A 15168-nucleotide genomic window follows, 5' to 3' on the forward strand; every position below is an offset into this window, starting at 1 on the left:
GGATTATTTCTGGGAAATATTTATGCCACAAACACAAGACATTTACATATTTGCAGTAGTTTATTTTACACACACAGAACGATTCTTCGCGGTCAATCTGTTTTGCTGTTCGTGACAGCCTTTCTTTGCTTGCATATCGCTGATTGCAGGTTTGCAAAGTTTTAGAACATGTTTAGGTGCAAAAATAGTTCCCAAATGGTAAACGTGAAAAAAGAAGGAAGTCAGAAGAATACATACCACATTTACTTTATGTTAATATGCAATTACAGATTCACAACAAATGAACTACACTTATGCAAAGCATTAAAGTATTGCTAATATTTGTTTCTTATGCTTGCAATTTGATTTAAACTTTCACAAATCTTACTCAGGGCATGCACATTTTTCTATCACGCTTGTAACATAATTTACGCTTTTAAAAATCTTACTCTGTGCATGCAAATCATTTAGGCATTATTTTACCTTCATAAATGTGTCTATTTTAAAATTTTACTGTATCAAATTAAAAATATTTTGGAGTGAAGATAAATAAGAAAATAACTGAATCAATCTCCACTTGTACATTTTTGTTATTAACCGTCTGTTTGTACTAGCTTTAAATTAAATTTTAGTCAATTTTATTTTTATTTTAAAAGAAAAATACTGACTTGTATTCTACTCTCAGATTTGCATCGGGTCGGGGTGAGTGATGTCTGCAAAAAAGAAAATAAGTTGTAGATCTGGAGGATTTTAATATTCAGTAATAAAAAAAATATAACAAAATGAACAAAAAATGTGGATGATTACCTGGAAAATCGGCTCCAGATGCTCCGTCTGTTGAATGATGTGATGTTGAAATAATATTTTTGTTTATTTGATTGTAAATATGTTTATAGTTTTGTACTAAGTATATGTCATTTTTGGAAATCTTTTGTTCTATTTTTGACCTACCTTTTTTCAGGCCTTGGTGGTCTTTCAGTGGTGTTTCCAGTGTGCCTATTGTAGATTAGAACTGGTTAGTGCAGTGGGCATATTTGGTGCAGTAACATAGACCAACACTAACCAAAATAATGCTTAGTTGTTTATGTTGTAGGCCTACTTGCCTGGTATCACTCCTGTTTCCCGTGTTAGCCCAAGCTGCTTTTCCTTCAAAAGTTCTAAAATGATTTGGAGTAAAAGTTTTAAAAAGTTTTAGTGTCAAGTCTGAATATGGAATTTAAATAAGTCGATATGAGGTAAGTTCAATAATGATGACTCCAACCTTGAGAATCTGTTCCAAAGTGATCTCCTATATCAGAGAATGAGATTCAAATTAGTAGTTTTAATGTATATATATTTTTTTAGTTTTTAGCTTGTTGAAAACTTAAACTCTAAGCATTAATAAGGGGAGAAGAAAAACAAGATAAGTGTATACATACTGTACCTCTGTTCAGGTCGTGTTAGTGACCCTTGCATATCGTCAGGGGGAATTCTACAATTAATAATAACAATGTGAAAGTGAGAAGTTGACAATGCTAAATAAAATAACTACACTATATAATAACAGGACTACAGAAAAATATATGAACAGATAAAACTGACTCTCTTTAACAAAATAAGCATTAACCTTCAAACACACACACACACACACACACACACACACACACACACACACACACACACACAACACCTGTGCCGTCTCCTGTATATGATGACCCCAATTATACAACCGAGAAGGATGACAAGTAAGGGTACTAGGACATAAGGCCAAAGAGTATCCAATCCAACACTCTGGACTCCTATTATTTTCAAAAAGATCATCATTTCCATCATCAAATACAGTTAAAATAAACCCCTTCTGGATCTCTTTACATTGGGGTCCTGATTTGACATAATAACCAGGCTGAATGTACATTATGCTTTACAAAAGGTTTGGATGTAATTGTATAAGTCTGTACTCACTCCTAACATTTAGAAAGGCAGCATTTTCTTCTGTTTTGCCTCCCCAAAACATGGCACTACAAACAATGTCTCCTTCCTTTTCATATCCGGATGGTATAAAGATCACAGTGGATGTTGTTTCCCAGACTCCTCCACCTACATGATGGTGGCTGATAGTTTTTTGGGCAGTTGGGGCATTCCAGGTGATGGTTGGGGGGTGAGAAGGGCATGTGTGATTGACTGAGCATTTGACAGTGACACGTGTCCCAGGCTCGATGTTTTCAGGGAGGGGTGACATCACAGGTTTGTCCGGAGAGGCTTTTTTTATTTTTACAAGAAACAAAAGGAGGAACAAATATTGGTACGCATTAGTTCTGTGGTTTGACATGTTTAATATTAAAGCTGAAGACATGTATCCAAACAGAACTGCAAACAGCTTCCACAACCCAATCTTCTATTGGCTGTATAAAAAGATTCAACCTCACAAGTTGTAATATTTAGTCTAGTTGGTTTGTACAAAAACAAACCATTTTTATTTCCATAGGAACAAATAAACAAACCAACAACTTATGAACATAACCATAAAGTCTAACCCCAGACCCGAAACCTAAACCATGACTTTATTTGGAAAATAACATTTGTGAACCACGGAAGAAAGAAAACATTTGAAGCTAGACATTGAAAGCATATCACAAGTTATTTCCTTTCTTAAAATAAAGTTTTGGGTAGGGGGCTTGCTAAAATTAGATGCCTGTTTTATCTCGATTTGTAATTCAGTTTGTTGATTGGTTGTTCTCTAATAGCATACTGTGGCAGGGCGGAGGGCGGGGCCGGGTCGTGATCGTACACACCCGGTCCCGTATTAGGCTAATCAAGCCTCCCGAGAGGGATAAAGGTCGACTGCAGGGGATCGTGCGGGAGAGAGAGATCATTTACGGACATGTCCGTCATGTGTGTGTTTGTGTCTTCTGTTAAGTTTTATATTAAACTATTATTTATATTGACAAGCCGGTTCTCGCCTCCTCCTTTCCATTGATCCCTTTACACTGGTGCCGAAGCCCAGGAAGGAGGAGGGATACGCCGTAGTATAGTTCTCGCCACTACCATCCACCCAAACGGAGCAGCCGCGGCCATCTGCCGGGGGACGAGGAGCCGAGCCGCCTGGAAGAGGACGATGACCGCCGACCGCGAGGGGAGAAGGGGCTCCTAACTGACCGCCTGGAGCACTGCCAGGGGCAAAGGAGTTCCCTACCAGCCGCTGAAACGTGGCAGGGTTTAAGACCGCGAGCAGGGAGGGGCTCACTGCCGAGCGCCTGGAGCGGGAGAACCGATGCCAGGGGCGGAGGAGACCCCTTCTGTTCCCCGAGAATGCGGCAGGGCGTTCCGTCAGCCAGGGGCTGGAGGACTGCCTCTGATCCGCCCGGAGAGGCGCGGCTGTCGTCCGATAGAGGGTGGAGGAGTGGCCGAGGAACAAGCTGCGGCGTATCGGAGAACTGGCGAGTAAGAGTTTTTTTTTTTTTCATCTCTCTCTCTCACTGCCGCTCTCCGTTGGCCTTTGCCCTCTCTTTTAAATTTTACAGTGTTTTTTGGGGGGTAGCTACTACACTGTTACAGGAAGTACCCCCTCAGTTTAATTATTTCTGTTTCCCTCCCCTTGTCCCCTCCCTCGTCCAGGTAGACGGGGATGACCTGCCAGCAGACGGGGCTTAGGGCACTCGTGATCCTACACACCCGGTCCCACTCTCCGCCCTGCCACACATACTTTTCGTTGACATATTCAACAAGGATGCGAGAACTAATTTTAACATCCAAATAAAAAACACATATCAGCTTTAAATATACTTGTCGAAAATGCAACCTTAACCATTAAAATTGACATTTGCATGTGATATATCTTTGCTTATTTTTACCTCGCATTATAATGAACACACAGCTGTTATTGAAGCTGTATTTCTCATTTTCCTTTTCTGCTCGGAAGCAGAATGGTCCATTATCATGCGTTTGCAACTTATCAATCTCCACAGTACAGTTCTGCTCATCTGGGTCCCCAAGGAGTCTTGTACGGCCTTTAAAGTTGTCTAAGATGTTGCTCGGGCCAGTGTGGAACATGTAGCCACCTTTTTTGGTTACCCAAAGAACCCGAAGTCGGGTGACATACTCTTCCTCAATCTTGAAACTGCATGGTATCACCACACAGGAACGAGGCAATGCTGTAATCTTAGGCAACACGGATGCCTCATAATGGATAAAGGCTAAAAGGATGTAGCATGTTATTTATTATACATTATTATTAATAAATAACTGCAATTACCAATGCTGATGATTTAAAGGTAATGTTCACCCAAAAGTTATAATTCTCTCATAATTTTCAAAATAAATGTGCATGTGTCAAACATGAGGAAGAAGACATGGATTAAACCACTAGAGTCGCATGGATTGCATGACTTTATGTCCTTTTTGGAGCTTGGAAGTTTTGGACCACATGGACTTGCATTGTACGGATATAAACGCATCATATCCCGTTCAAAATATATTTGTTTGTGTTCCACAGAACAAAGAAAGTCATACAAGTCTGATAAGGCATAAGAGTGAGTAAAGATGAGAGAATTATCATTTTTGGGTTAACTATTCCTTTGAATGGCCCTTAAGTGCATGTCAATGATGTCAAAATAAGAACTGACACAGGGAAAAACAAAACAAAACACATACTTTCATTCTGGACTGGATTCACTGGTTTCACATACTCTGTAAGAGAATCAATATGGGAAACAATATGAACAAGCTTCATCATGTCTTGAAGGAAATACCAGTGTTGACAAGACATGGAGAAATCACACACATCATGAATGATGCTTTCATATTACTCACGTTGTACACGCAAAACAACAGATTTACTAATTTCTCCTCCAGAAAATGTTGCAGTGCATGTCAGTTTGTTCTTGTCGTCTTCTTTTGCACCAATAAATGTTATGTTGGAAAAGGTGGCCATTTTTAACCCTGAAAGCTTTTTATTCCCCGTTGAGACCTGCATATTCTTATAGTTCCATGTGATGGTTGGATTCTCTTTTTGGCAGGAATGGTGGGCGGTGCAGAGGAAGTTCTTTCCAACACCCTCAATGACTTCTGCCAGTTCAGGCTCAATAGTTATATCATAATGAACACCTGAAATTGAAATTGAAATCTTGTAATTGCATCCAATTTGACATAGCTAGTTAACAGCCATTTGAATTTTTCCAAATTGATTGTCCATTTTTCTTGATTCAATACAATTTATATAATTTTCTTTACATTGACAGCCTGATTTTAGAATGCAAATCTCATGCAAACATTTAAAAATTGTGTATGCTTTATGAATATATTATTTTTTTTACTCACATTTGGCATTTTTGTTCTTTGTAGCTGTTGCTGTTATTCCACCATAATATGTAACAGAACACTCAATATCTGTGCTCTCAGCCTTTACAACACCCGTGCGTGTCAGAGTGATTTTCCAAAGGCCGTCTTTAATGTCCTTTCTCTCTATCAGATCAGATCCTTTTATACCATTCAGAGAGATTTTTGGTTCACTGTATGGACAGGTGTGGAAAGTGGCACATGCCACTGTAATGGTGTCACCAGTTCTATCACCTCCATAGATATAGATGCTGGGCTGCTCTGGACTTGCTAAAATAAACAGAAACATATGAATTAGTACATCATATCAATGTTGTTAGAGAATCTTATTTCCTCTTAATTCAACCATTAGTTTTTTAACCAATTAACTTGGTAGATGAAAGCCAATCTGGGAGAAGCATCACACAATGAATAATGGTTATTACATAAAAAGAACAAATAATATTCTCATACTGTCAATCAGAATTGTGGAGGTGACGTCATAAAACGCGTAGGTGCGCCATCCAACATTTTCTGGGTCAATCCAGGTATATATTTTCTCTCCGTGGTGGGATAGTTCCAGGCTTTTGATCACAAGACTGCAATCTCGATATGATGGATCTCCATATAAATCAGTTTTCCCTCTGAACTTGCCAATGACATCGTTTGTATACCAAGGATCATAAACTAAAGGATAGCCCCTAGAGACCCACTGATACCACACAACCCTTTTTGGGTTAGTGGGAGGGTAAAATGTGTAGTAGAAAGAACATGGAATAACCAGACAGGAACCTTTGAGGGCACGAATTTCCTTTGGCATTTTCACCACCCATGCCAAAGTATCATACAGCAGAATAACTGTGGGACATAGTAGTGCAAAGATAAGACCACATATTCAAGATTTCTGGGCTAAAATGTAATAATTTAATAATCAACCATAAAAAAACTAATATCAGTTGACTAAAACTGATAGGGGTATGTAGTCATTACAGCCCTGGAAAAGGGTTAACCTTTATTACTGTAATTAATATATAATCCTTGATTCTGGTTGACAGAAATGTAAATTTTAAAAATCTATTATTTGTTTTTGCTTTGAAAAAACAGAAAAAAGTAGTGTGATACTGCATTTACAGCATTTTGTAATGATTAATTAAAAATATATATATATATATTTTTTTTAAATACATTTTTGCAAACATTTACAGTGAAAGAATATCAGAAGCCCAATAACTTACATAAAAAATATTAAAAAACAGGCAATACCTTGGAAAAGTAAATGAAGTAAGAGAGATCCTTTCATGTTCCCTTGTAACAGGATTGCTCTATCCAAAAACAAAAAGCAATGCTAAATTGATTTGAATGTTTAAAAATCAAGATTAAAACACAAGTAACAGTGTCCAGAACTGCCAAACAGTGGACATGTTATTCAAGGGACTTTACCACCTAAATAAGGTTTTTCCATCCAATTTTTTGCACTTCTTGCCCATCCTCAATTGTCTTCAACAAGTCCATTTTAACCCCCAGAAACTAAACTGTACTACATTCAGACAAGAAAGTGGTCTAAAAATATAGAAAGATTAAAACATAACATACCCTTTTCTTTCTTATTTTGCCCAAACTGTGTACATACATGTGGATTAAATGAGAACCATTTAGGAAGTTGATGAAACAGAAAATAAGAGAAGTGAGTATAAGTGTAAGAATAAGGAACTGAAGACAACTTTCATAAAGATGCTTAATGTATTTCTTGCTTCAGTGTCTACAGCTCCAAAATGTCAAATGTATTCTTGCTAATGTCAAGTGACTCACTCATCTCGTTTTAAAACCAATGTGTTTTAGTTAAATTTGCGGTGTGTAATACTTTATAATAAAGCATGTGAAGACATCTATGTGCAGTCACTAAGTGGGATCTGTATATATAATGACCCTAAAAACTATTTGGACACTTAAAGGGTTAGTTCACCCAAAAATTACAATTCTTTCACCATTTACTCATCCTATTGCCAGATGTGTATGGCATCAGGTGTGTATGACTTTCTTTCTTCTGCTGAACATAAACAGATTTTTAGAACAACATCTCATCTCTGTAGGTCCATGCAATGCAAGTGAATAGTGATCAGGCCTTTGAAGCTCCAAAACAGGGACGTGCACAGACATTTTGAGGGGCAGGGGCTCAAGAGAAAAAAAAGGGCACTTCTCATAATTATGTATTTTTTTACTTTTTTAAACAAAAAAGTATATATATTAACACAACTCTGACTTCCTTTTTAAAAAATTAATTTAAAAAGTTAATTAATTTTATCTTCCTCAAACTCACGCAATTGTTTCATTTTCAAAAGATGTCTACAAAATAATCAGTTCACACAGAAACCATGGTCTCCTTAGTATTCACTAGGTGTATAGAGCAGCAAAGGAAACCATGCCACAATGTGCATGTTTTCTATGCTACTAGTTTCAAGTATACATTTAGAATAACCTAAATAACTGCTTCATGCAGAGGGGCGTGTTTTACTAATAATTTGTTTATTTTTGCACAAGGCACTACATCATTTTAATTATTTTGGTGTTATCAGAATACATAACACTTTGACAAAAATCAACACAAATATTCACTCTAAACTGAAGAGGGCAGTTGCTGCTATTTTGTTAATTTTACTGAAAAAAATCACTGCAAAAATGATTGACAAAATACAAATAATAACTTAATAAAATTATTACAAAAAAAGGTCCTCTACTTCAAAATAAAATCTGTTACTTCCATTCCCTGGTTGTCTCTCCTTCCTCCCTTACAGCGGCAACCTTCTGGGGGCCATGTCCCTGTAGATGTTTATTACTTCACGGTGAATGTCTTTCTCAATAGCCAGGAGGAGGAGATCAGAAAGCCTCTCTTCTGTGCATAGGCTTCTGAGTGTGTCTTTAACCAGTTTGAGCTTGGAAAATGACCTCTCCACTGTTGCTGTTGTACACTGGAATTGTTGCATAAGTTGTTTATCCTATTTACCTGTATTGCCCTGTCAATTAGATGCAAATATGCGCATTTTAACTAGTTGACGCCTCATTTGCATATCAGTTTATCGATTGTGATGATGTTATTAGACACACACACACTGTATTCACTTGTAGCACTGTATGGCCATGATATATTTGCCTTAGCTAAACTTTAGCTAACTTATTACATTAGCTCGCTCATGAGGCATGCATGCTAGCAAGACACAGGTTAACTATAGTGTCTTTGGCTAATCAGCAGTAAATTCGAGGCACTGGTAGTTTAATCTTTTGTTCATCGCCACTCACCTCAACACAAGCCAAGAAAAAAACTGCTGGGAGTGGCCGCTGCTGCCTCAGTGTGTGTGTGTGTGTGTGTGTGTGTGTGATGTGCCGATGTGCGTCGCCCAATCCATCACACTCCAGTGGTTAAATCAATGTCTTTTCAAGTGATCCAATTGGTTTTGGTGAGAACAGATCAACATTTTACTCCTTTTTCACTGTACATCCTTATAGCAGTCTTCTTGGCTTTTTGATTTCAAGCTCGATCACACTTCATATAGTGCCAACTAGCACTCTGCTTGAAATCATGATCATGCCTATAGACTGCAATTGCAAGATGTACCATGGAAAAGGAGTTATATTCCGGTCTATAACCAACTGAATCACTTCAGAAGATATGGATTAAACCACTGGAGTCATATGGATTACTTTTATGGTGTCTTTATTTGATTTTTGGAGCTTCAAGGCCTGATCACAATTCACTTGCATTGTATGGACCTATAGAGCTGAGATATTCTTCTAAAATGTTTGTTTGTATTCAGCAGAAGCAATTAAGTCATCCACTTCTGGGATGGCATGAGGGTGAGTAAATGATGAGATATTTTCATTTTGGGGTAAATAATCCCTTTAAGCCACTCTTAAAAATGTAGTACATGACTCTCATTCCATTCATTTATAAAATATCAAACCAAATTTGTTTTAAACGATAAAAGAAAATAGCCTATATACTGTTCAAAATTTTGACAAATAGTACTTGTACAGTTTTTCAAAAGTAATTAGAAAGTTGGCAAATAAAATGTTATAAATAAAAGGTCTAGGATACATGCATTGTGTTTTTAATGTAAGATGACATCTCTGGGTATGATTGTACTTGATTTTAAATCTTCTGATGTTCTGGCAAAATCTGATGATCTGTAACCTTATCAGATCTAGAATGATTCATCTAGTTCAAAGGTGGTGGTACAACACATACACAACAACATAAAAGAGAGATACATTATTTATTTATGAGTAAGCTGCAAAATCACATTTAATATTAAGTGCATTTAAAATTTTTAACCTCATGTGACCCTGCTTACACATGCATAGATGATGTATGTTGGCTTCACTATATGCAATGTATAATTCAAATTCATTTAAACCAACTGATCAGTTCAGGAGACACTGGGCTGTTAGTAAAGTGCTCAAATTTCGATGCACATAGTCATGTGACAAAACAACATAGCGCTGACCACAGCGGAATTTGTCTTTGAGAGATGCCAGCAAAAATCCATCTGGAAAGACATTTTGTAAGTTTTTACATAGAAAGCTGTTTGAGTCAAAAGATTAGAGTTCCATCCAATGTGCCATTTTTTTAATTTGAGCAATTTATTGTAAAACACCATGCTGATTGACACAGAGTACTTTAGCGCATTTTTCACTTAGAAATCCTTTATTTACTGTGCATTATAAATTGCAAATAAATGGGTTCATTCAAAAGCTAAACAATTTTGCTTTCAGGCCTTTATATGGAGTTAGGATGAAAATATGGTACATTTCGAACTGTTCTGAGGCTAGTGCAGACAGACAGCACACTGGAGGTTAAGTCATTCACTAAATAGGGAGCAAGGCAGCATCCTATAGCTCTCCATGCAGCTAAGTGCATTCACTCCTAAAATCTGTCCAAAAGTTCAGTTTCAAGCTGCAGAAGTTATTTGGACCACTCAACATGTTTGGCAGACATGGAACAATGGTAATCAGTACATAGACTCAGAATTATAAAGGATAATTTTATTTTAACATGGTTGGCAGTGATTGGATGATTCTGGCCATTACTTTCTACCAGAATGAATTCTGCTAATTTCTGATGTAATGTCTGTAACGTCTAAAAATACAAATAACCAACACTCATGGAAACATAATTAACAATTTGATAAAAGAATACCTGACTATAGCTTGGTAGTATTGAAAATTTGACAAATTACTCCCACTTTACAGATATGCTGCCATGAATGTTTAGGACAACCAAGTGGTCAAGATTTTGTTTTTTTGCATCTCTATCGGGTGCTATTAATTACAAATCAAAAAGGGAAATGGAAAATGCAAACAGCCACGCTCGGGTCCCAGGAGGTTAAATCAGTCATACATCTTAAACACAGAAATGCAGAATTTCCCACGACATAAAATTGATAGCTTAACCATACTGCTGAAGCAAGATACTGTAACTCAATTTGTCATCTACACATAGCTTTACAGTACATAGTATAATGTGTTAAGTATAAAATCATGAGTTGTGTTGCAAGTCATAAAATCTTGATGCTAATACTCAATGTACATTTTTTTTTCCCCAAGAGCCTTTTTGGATCTTTTCAAAAACACTGTACAGAGCCCATTTTGTTCATTTGGTCATGTATACTGTAGCACTTTCATCAGACATTGCCATACACGTTCATGTCGGATATGTTGGTGTAATCAGCCTCATAATCATAACCCTAAAAACAATATGTCAAGAGAAACAGAAATACACAAGTCAGGGGTGTCATTCAACATATTTGGGCATGATTTAAAGTCAAAATAATTGAGTCTGTTTTCTACAGTGTAATAAAGTAATGGAAGAAATAAGTTTTATACTCACAGAGCAGGATTTTTGCTGACTGAGGTGCATGTGGGAAAAATAAGAGTTTATAAATAACTTAAAAGTCTTTTACCATGGCAAACTGAGAAGCTAAATGTATTTAGTAGTGTTGGCACTATTAATAGACTTCAGTTCAAAATCACATTGTATTATTGGATTTATTCTGATTTTCATGTCTATCTTTCAGATGGAAAAGGCAAGAAACAAACAGAGGTCTTATAAGATAGTTTATTATGACACACTTGATTAAAAGGTATTCTTGCCAGGTAACATTCAATGCAAAAGGTAGGATATTTGTTTCAAATGCACTATACCTCTTTGGTGATGGAATACGTGGTTTGGAAAAAGGCTCATTTTCAGACACCGTAAATACATTGCTTGACCTGTGAAAATAATTGTATTAACTGCTTTGAACTGTTCGGAGTTGTGAAAATAAAATAAAAATGACTTGACAAGTGTATGCTTTTGTTCTACAACAAATGTTTATTGAATACATCACTGGGACTTTTTTAAAGTTATCTATTCCAGATCATCCAAACATTTTTTTTAGAAATGTATAGTTATATGCTTGAAACAAGTATACTAATAGGAGAAAACATACCTTTTGTATACCTGTCTAACTTAAATATTGCACGTTTGCCATGTCTTCAAGGAACAGTTCATACAGCATTTAAAACTATGTCTTATGTAATGTAATACTGGCTTACATTACAACCCATGTGATTACACAAGCCTCAAAATGTAGGTCTCTGCGGAACAACAATGGGTGTTTTCCAATCTGTGGTGTTTTAAAACTGGGATGAGTGTTTCTAAACTATCCAATGAAAGTAGGGAATCTCAATGTAGTACTCATCGGACATTTCCAAACCAGGATAGGCGCTTCTAATCTATCCAATAAAAGTAAGGAATCTCCATGGTTTGAAAACGCCCACTGTTTGGGCTTAGTGGGTATGATCAAGCCAGTGCGCTCTGCATTCGTGCTGCTGTTTACCAGCAAAATAGTGACTTAAGTGGTTATAATAATGAACCAGCAGCTCAAATAGTTTTTTCAACATCACAATATATCAATTATTTTATGTTACAAACATTCTAACAATCACTAAATAAAAGTTTAAACCTGTTACCGTCAGAGCGTACTGTTTCATGCAACGATGTGTTCATGTTATCTGACGTCAAACAAAGAATATACAAGCTAGTCAGTCTACTCGAGCCTTCTCCTTTTCCATTCTTCACTCATTCTAACCACTTTCATTGCTGGGGAAGTGGAAGGGCTAGGTTTTTAGAACCTTCTATGCTTCTATGACGAACTCAGAATCCCATGCAGCATAGAGCTGTTCAGCTTGTAGTCTAAAAACCCAGAAGAGAATTCGCCATGGGTTCCTCGGTGTAACGCAGTTCAATGGAAAGGAGGAGGAGAGAACCAGCTTGGCAATATAAATAATATTTTAATGATAAACTTAAACAAAAGACAAAAACACACACATGACGGACATGTCCGTAAACGATCTCAATCTCCCGCACCATCTTCCGCAGATGGCCTTTATCCCTCTCGGAGGCTTGATTAGCCTGATAAGGGACCGGGTGTGTAGAATCACGACCCGGCTCCGCCCTCCGACCTGCCACACTCGGATTTTCCTATGAGTTTTTATAATGGGTTTTTTGAACTTATGAGAAAAATAAGGTCTGTGGGAAACATTAATTGACGATCTGTAGAGGTTTGTTCTACAAGATAAATAACACACAGTCATACCTCAAACGTGAATTTTTAAGCCGTATTGAAACACATTCTTTAAAAAACGGCAGCGTCAAAATTCACGCTTGAGGTATGAAAGGTTGTAATTTATGTCATAGAACAAAAAGTCCATGTATCGTCAAGTAATGTTTACCACAGACCTTCTTTTACTCATAATCTGAAAACCTCCATTATAAACACCCATAGGAAAATTCCGAGGAAACGAATAGCGGATTTGAATTCTGGGTTTGCCTACAAATTGACGTCACAGCTGAAGAGCTCTATTGCAATGTAAACAGTGTGGCGTAAACTGAAAGTTTATACTGTGTGCCATACATACCTCTGTCTAGGTCCTGTTTGCGATCCTTGAATATCTTCTGGGGGTAGTCTACAATTAATATTGACAATGTGAGAAACAAAAATGCTGAATGAAATTGCATTACTGACATATGTACATTAGATACACAATACAGACATTTCTCCATCTGTTAAGAATTAGTACTAGCTTATAAAAACACATACAGGCAAACATTTACCTGTGTTGCCTCTTGTATATTATGAGTCCGGCAATTAAGCAACCGATGAGGATCACAAGTGAGGGCACTATAACGTACGGCCAAATGGTCTTCAAGTCAATGCCTACGGAAAAAGTTGTAACACATCACGGATAAATTGTTAACTGTCAACTGAAAGTACCATTGTTCATTATCTAAAAGGTCACTGATTGCAGGGCCATGATATAGGCATGATCTGCAGGAAAAAATTTATATTTCTAAACACATACTTTTATTATGGATTGGATTCACTTGTTCTGGAGTGGATTCACTCGTTATATTCTGGATTTGATTTACTTGCTCTGTATTGACAAAAAATATGAATGACAAGACATGGAGAAATCACATACATCTTGCATGATGCTTTCAATATACTCACCTTGTACACGTAAAACAACAGATTGTGTAAAGTCTCCTCCAGAAAATTTTGCAGTGCATGTCAATTTCTTCCCATGGTCATTCTTTGTGCCCAAAAATGTTATGGTGGACAAAGTGGCTCGATCTAACCCTGAAAGCTTTTTATTACTCTTTGAGACCTGCATGTTCTCATAGTTCCATGTGATGGTTGGATTCTCTTTTTGGCATGAATGGTAAACAGTGCAGATGAAGATCTTTGTAATGTTCTCTGTGACATCTGCCAGTTCAGGCTCAATCGTTATATTATAATGAACACCTGAAATTGAAAAGACATTTGGCATAAACATTATGTCCAAACATTTTTATTGCAAAAGTGCCAATATTAAATTAAAGGTAAATACGAGAAAGAATTGAACTGCATTTTACTTTTACTTTTTGGACACAGATGAATATCTAAATGATCTATACATTAAAAAAATAATAAAAAAAAATCACTCACATTTGGCATTTTGGTTCTTTGTAGCTGTTGCTATTATTCCACCATTATATGTAACAGAACACTCAATATCTGTGCTCTCAGCCTTTACAACACCCGTGCGTGTCAGAGTGATTTTCCAAAGGCCGTCTTTAATGTCCTTTCTCTCTATCAGGTCAGATCCTTTTATACCATTCAGAGAGATTTTTGGTTCACTGTATGGACAGGTGTGGAAAGTGGCACATGCCACTATAATCTTTTCACCAACCCTTTCGCCACCATAAATATTGATGCTGGGCTGCTCTGGACTTGCTGATATAGTCAGAAATGTTACAATAAGCAACACAAACATAAGGAGATTGTATGATATGATAATAACACCACTTCCAAACTTAAATTAGATCAAGATAATTACATTTAAAGAACAAATCATTTACATACAGTCAACCAGAATTGTGGAGGTGACATCATAAAACTTGTATGTCTTATATCCAACATTTTCTGGGTCAATCCAGGTATAAATTTTCTCTCCATTGTGGGACATTTCCAGGCTTTGGATCCTTAGACTGCAATCCTTTTTTGATGGGTCTCCATATAAATCAGTTTTCCCTTTAAACTTGTCAATGACCTGGTTTGTATTCAAAGGATCATAAACTAAAGGATAGCCATTAGAGACCCACTGATACCACACAACCCTATTTGGATTAGTGGGTGGGTCCGATGTGTATTTGAAAGAACACGGAATAACCAGACAGGAACCCTTAAGGCCATGAATTTCCTTTGGAATTCTCACTTCCCATGCCAAAGAATCATACAGCAGAATAACTGTGGGACAATATTTGGAGAACAAGAATAATTAAATTTTTGACATGTATTTTAAGTTTTTAAATCAATTGAA

General features: G+C 36.8%; 1 protein-coding gene across 5 annotated transcripts in view; it reads right to left on the bottom strand.

Moving 5' to 3' along the window:
* The window catches only part of LOC127629443 (sialoadhesin-like), a 29135-nt gene that overhangs the window by 3247 nt on the left and 10720 nt on the right, over window positions 1-15168 (bottom strand). The window contains exons 1-15 of one of the 5 annotated variants that reach the window (XM_052106534.1): window positions 6865-6959; window positions 6535-6593; window positions 5746-6129; window positions 5275-5562; window positions 4768-5061; window positions 4609-4644; window positions 3810-4151; window positions 1921-2217; window positions 1649-1757; window positions 1403-1450; window positions 1241-1267; window positions 1083-1136; window positions 931-975; window positions 787-813; window positions 648-692 (exon numbers count right to left, since the gene is read on the bottom strand). In XM_052106534.1, the coding sequence (XP_051962494.1) occupies window positions 648-692; window positions 787-813; window positions 931-975; window positions 1083-1136; window positions 1241-1267; window positions 1403-1450; window positions 1649-1757; window positions 1921-2217; window positions 3810-4151; window positions 4609-4644; window positions 4768-5061; window positions 5275-5562; window positions 5746-6129; window positions 6535-6571 (2033 nt within the window). In that variant the 5' untranslated portion in view covers window positions 6572-6593; window positions 6865-6959. Of the gene's footprint in view, window positions 1-647; window positions 693-786; window positions 814-930; window positions 976-1082; window positions 1137-1240; window positions 1268-1402; window positions 1451-1648; window positions 1758-1920; window positions 2218-3809; window positions 4152-4608; window positions 4645-4767; window positions 5062-5274; window positions 5563-5745; window positions 6130-6534; window positions 6594-6864; window positions 6960-9533; window positions 11010-11152; window positions 11172-11466; window positions 11536-13224; window positions 13273-13420; window positions 13524-13668; window positions 13741-13817; window positions 14112-14294; window positions 14583-14711; window positions 15096-15168 lie in introns of those variants that run through there. The other 4 variants (XM_052106533.1, XM_052106535.1, XM_052106536.1 and 1 more) reach the window with 4 other exon arrangements.

This window comes from Xyrauchen texanus, chromosome 36 (assembly GCF_025860055.1).
Source record: "Xyrauchen texanus isolate HMW12.3.18 chromosome 36, RBS_HiC_50CHRs, whole genome shotgun sequence".
Lineage (NCBI taxonomy): Eukaryota > Metazoa > Chordata > Actinopteri > Cypriniformes > Catostomidae > Xyrauchen > Xyrauchen texanus.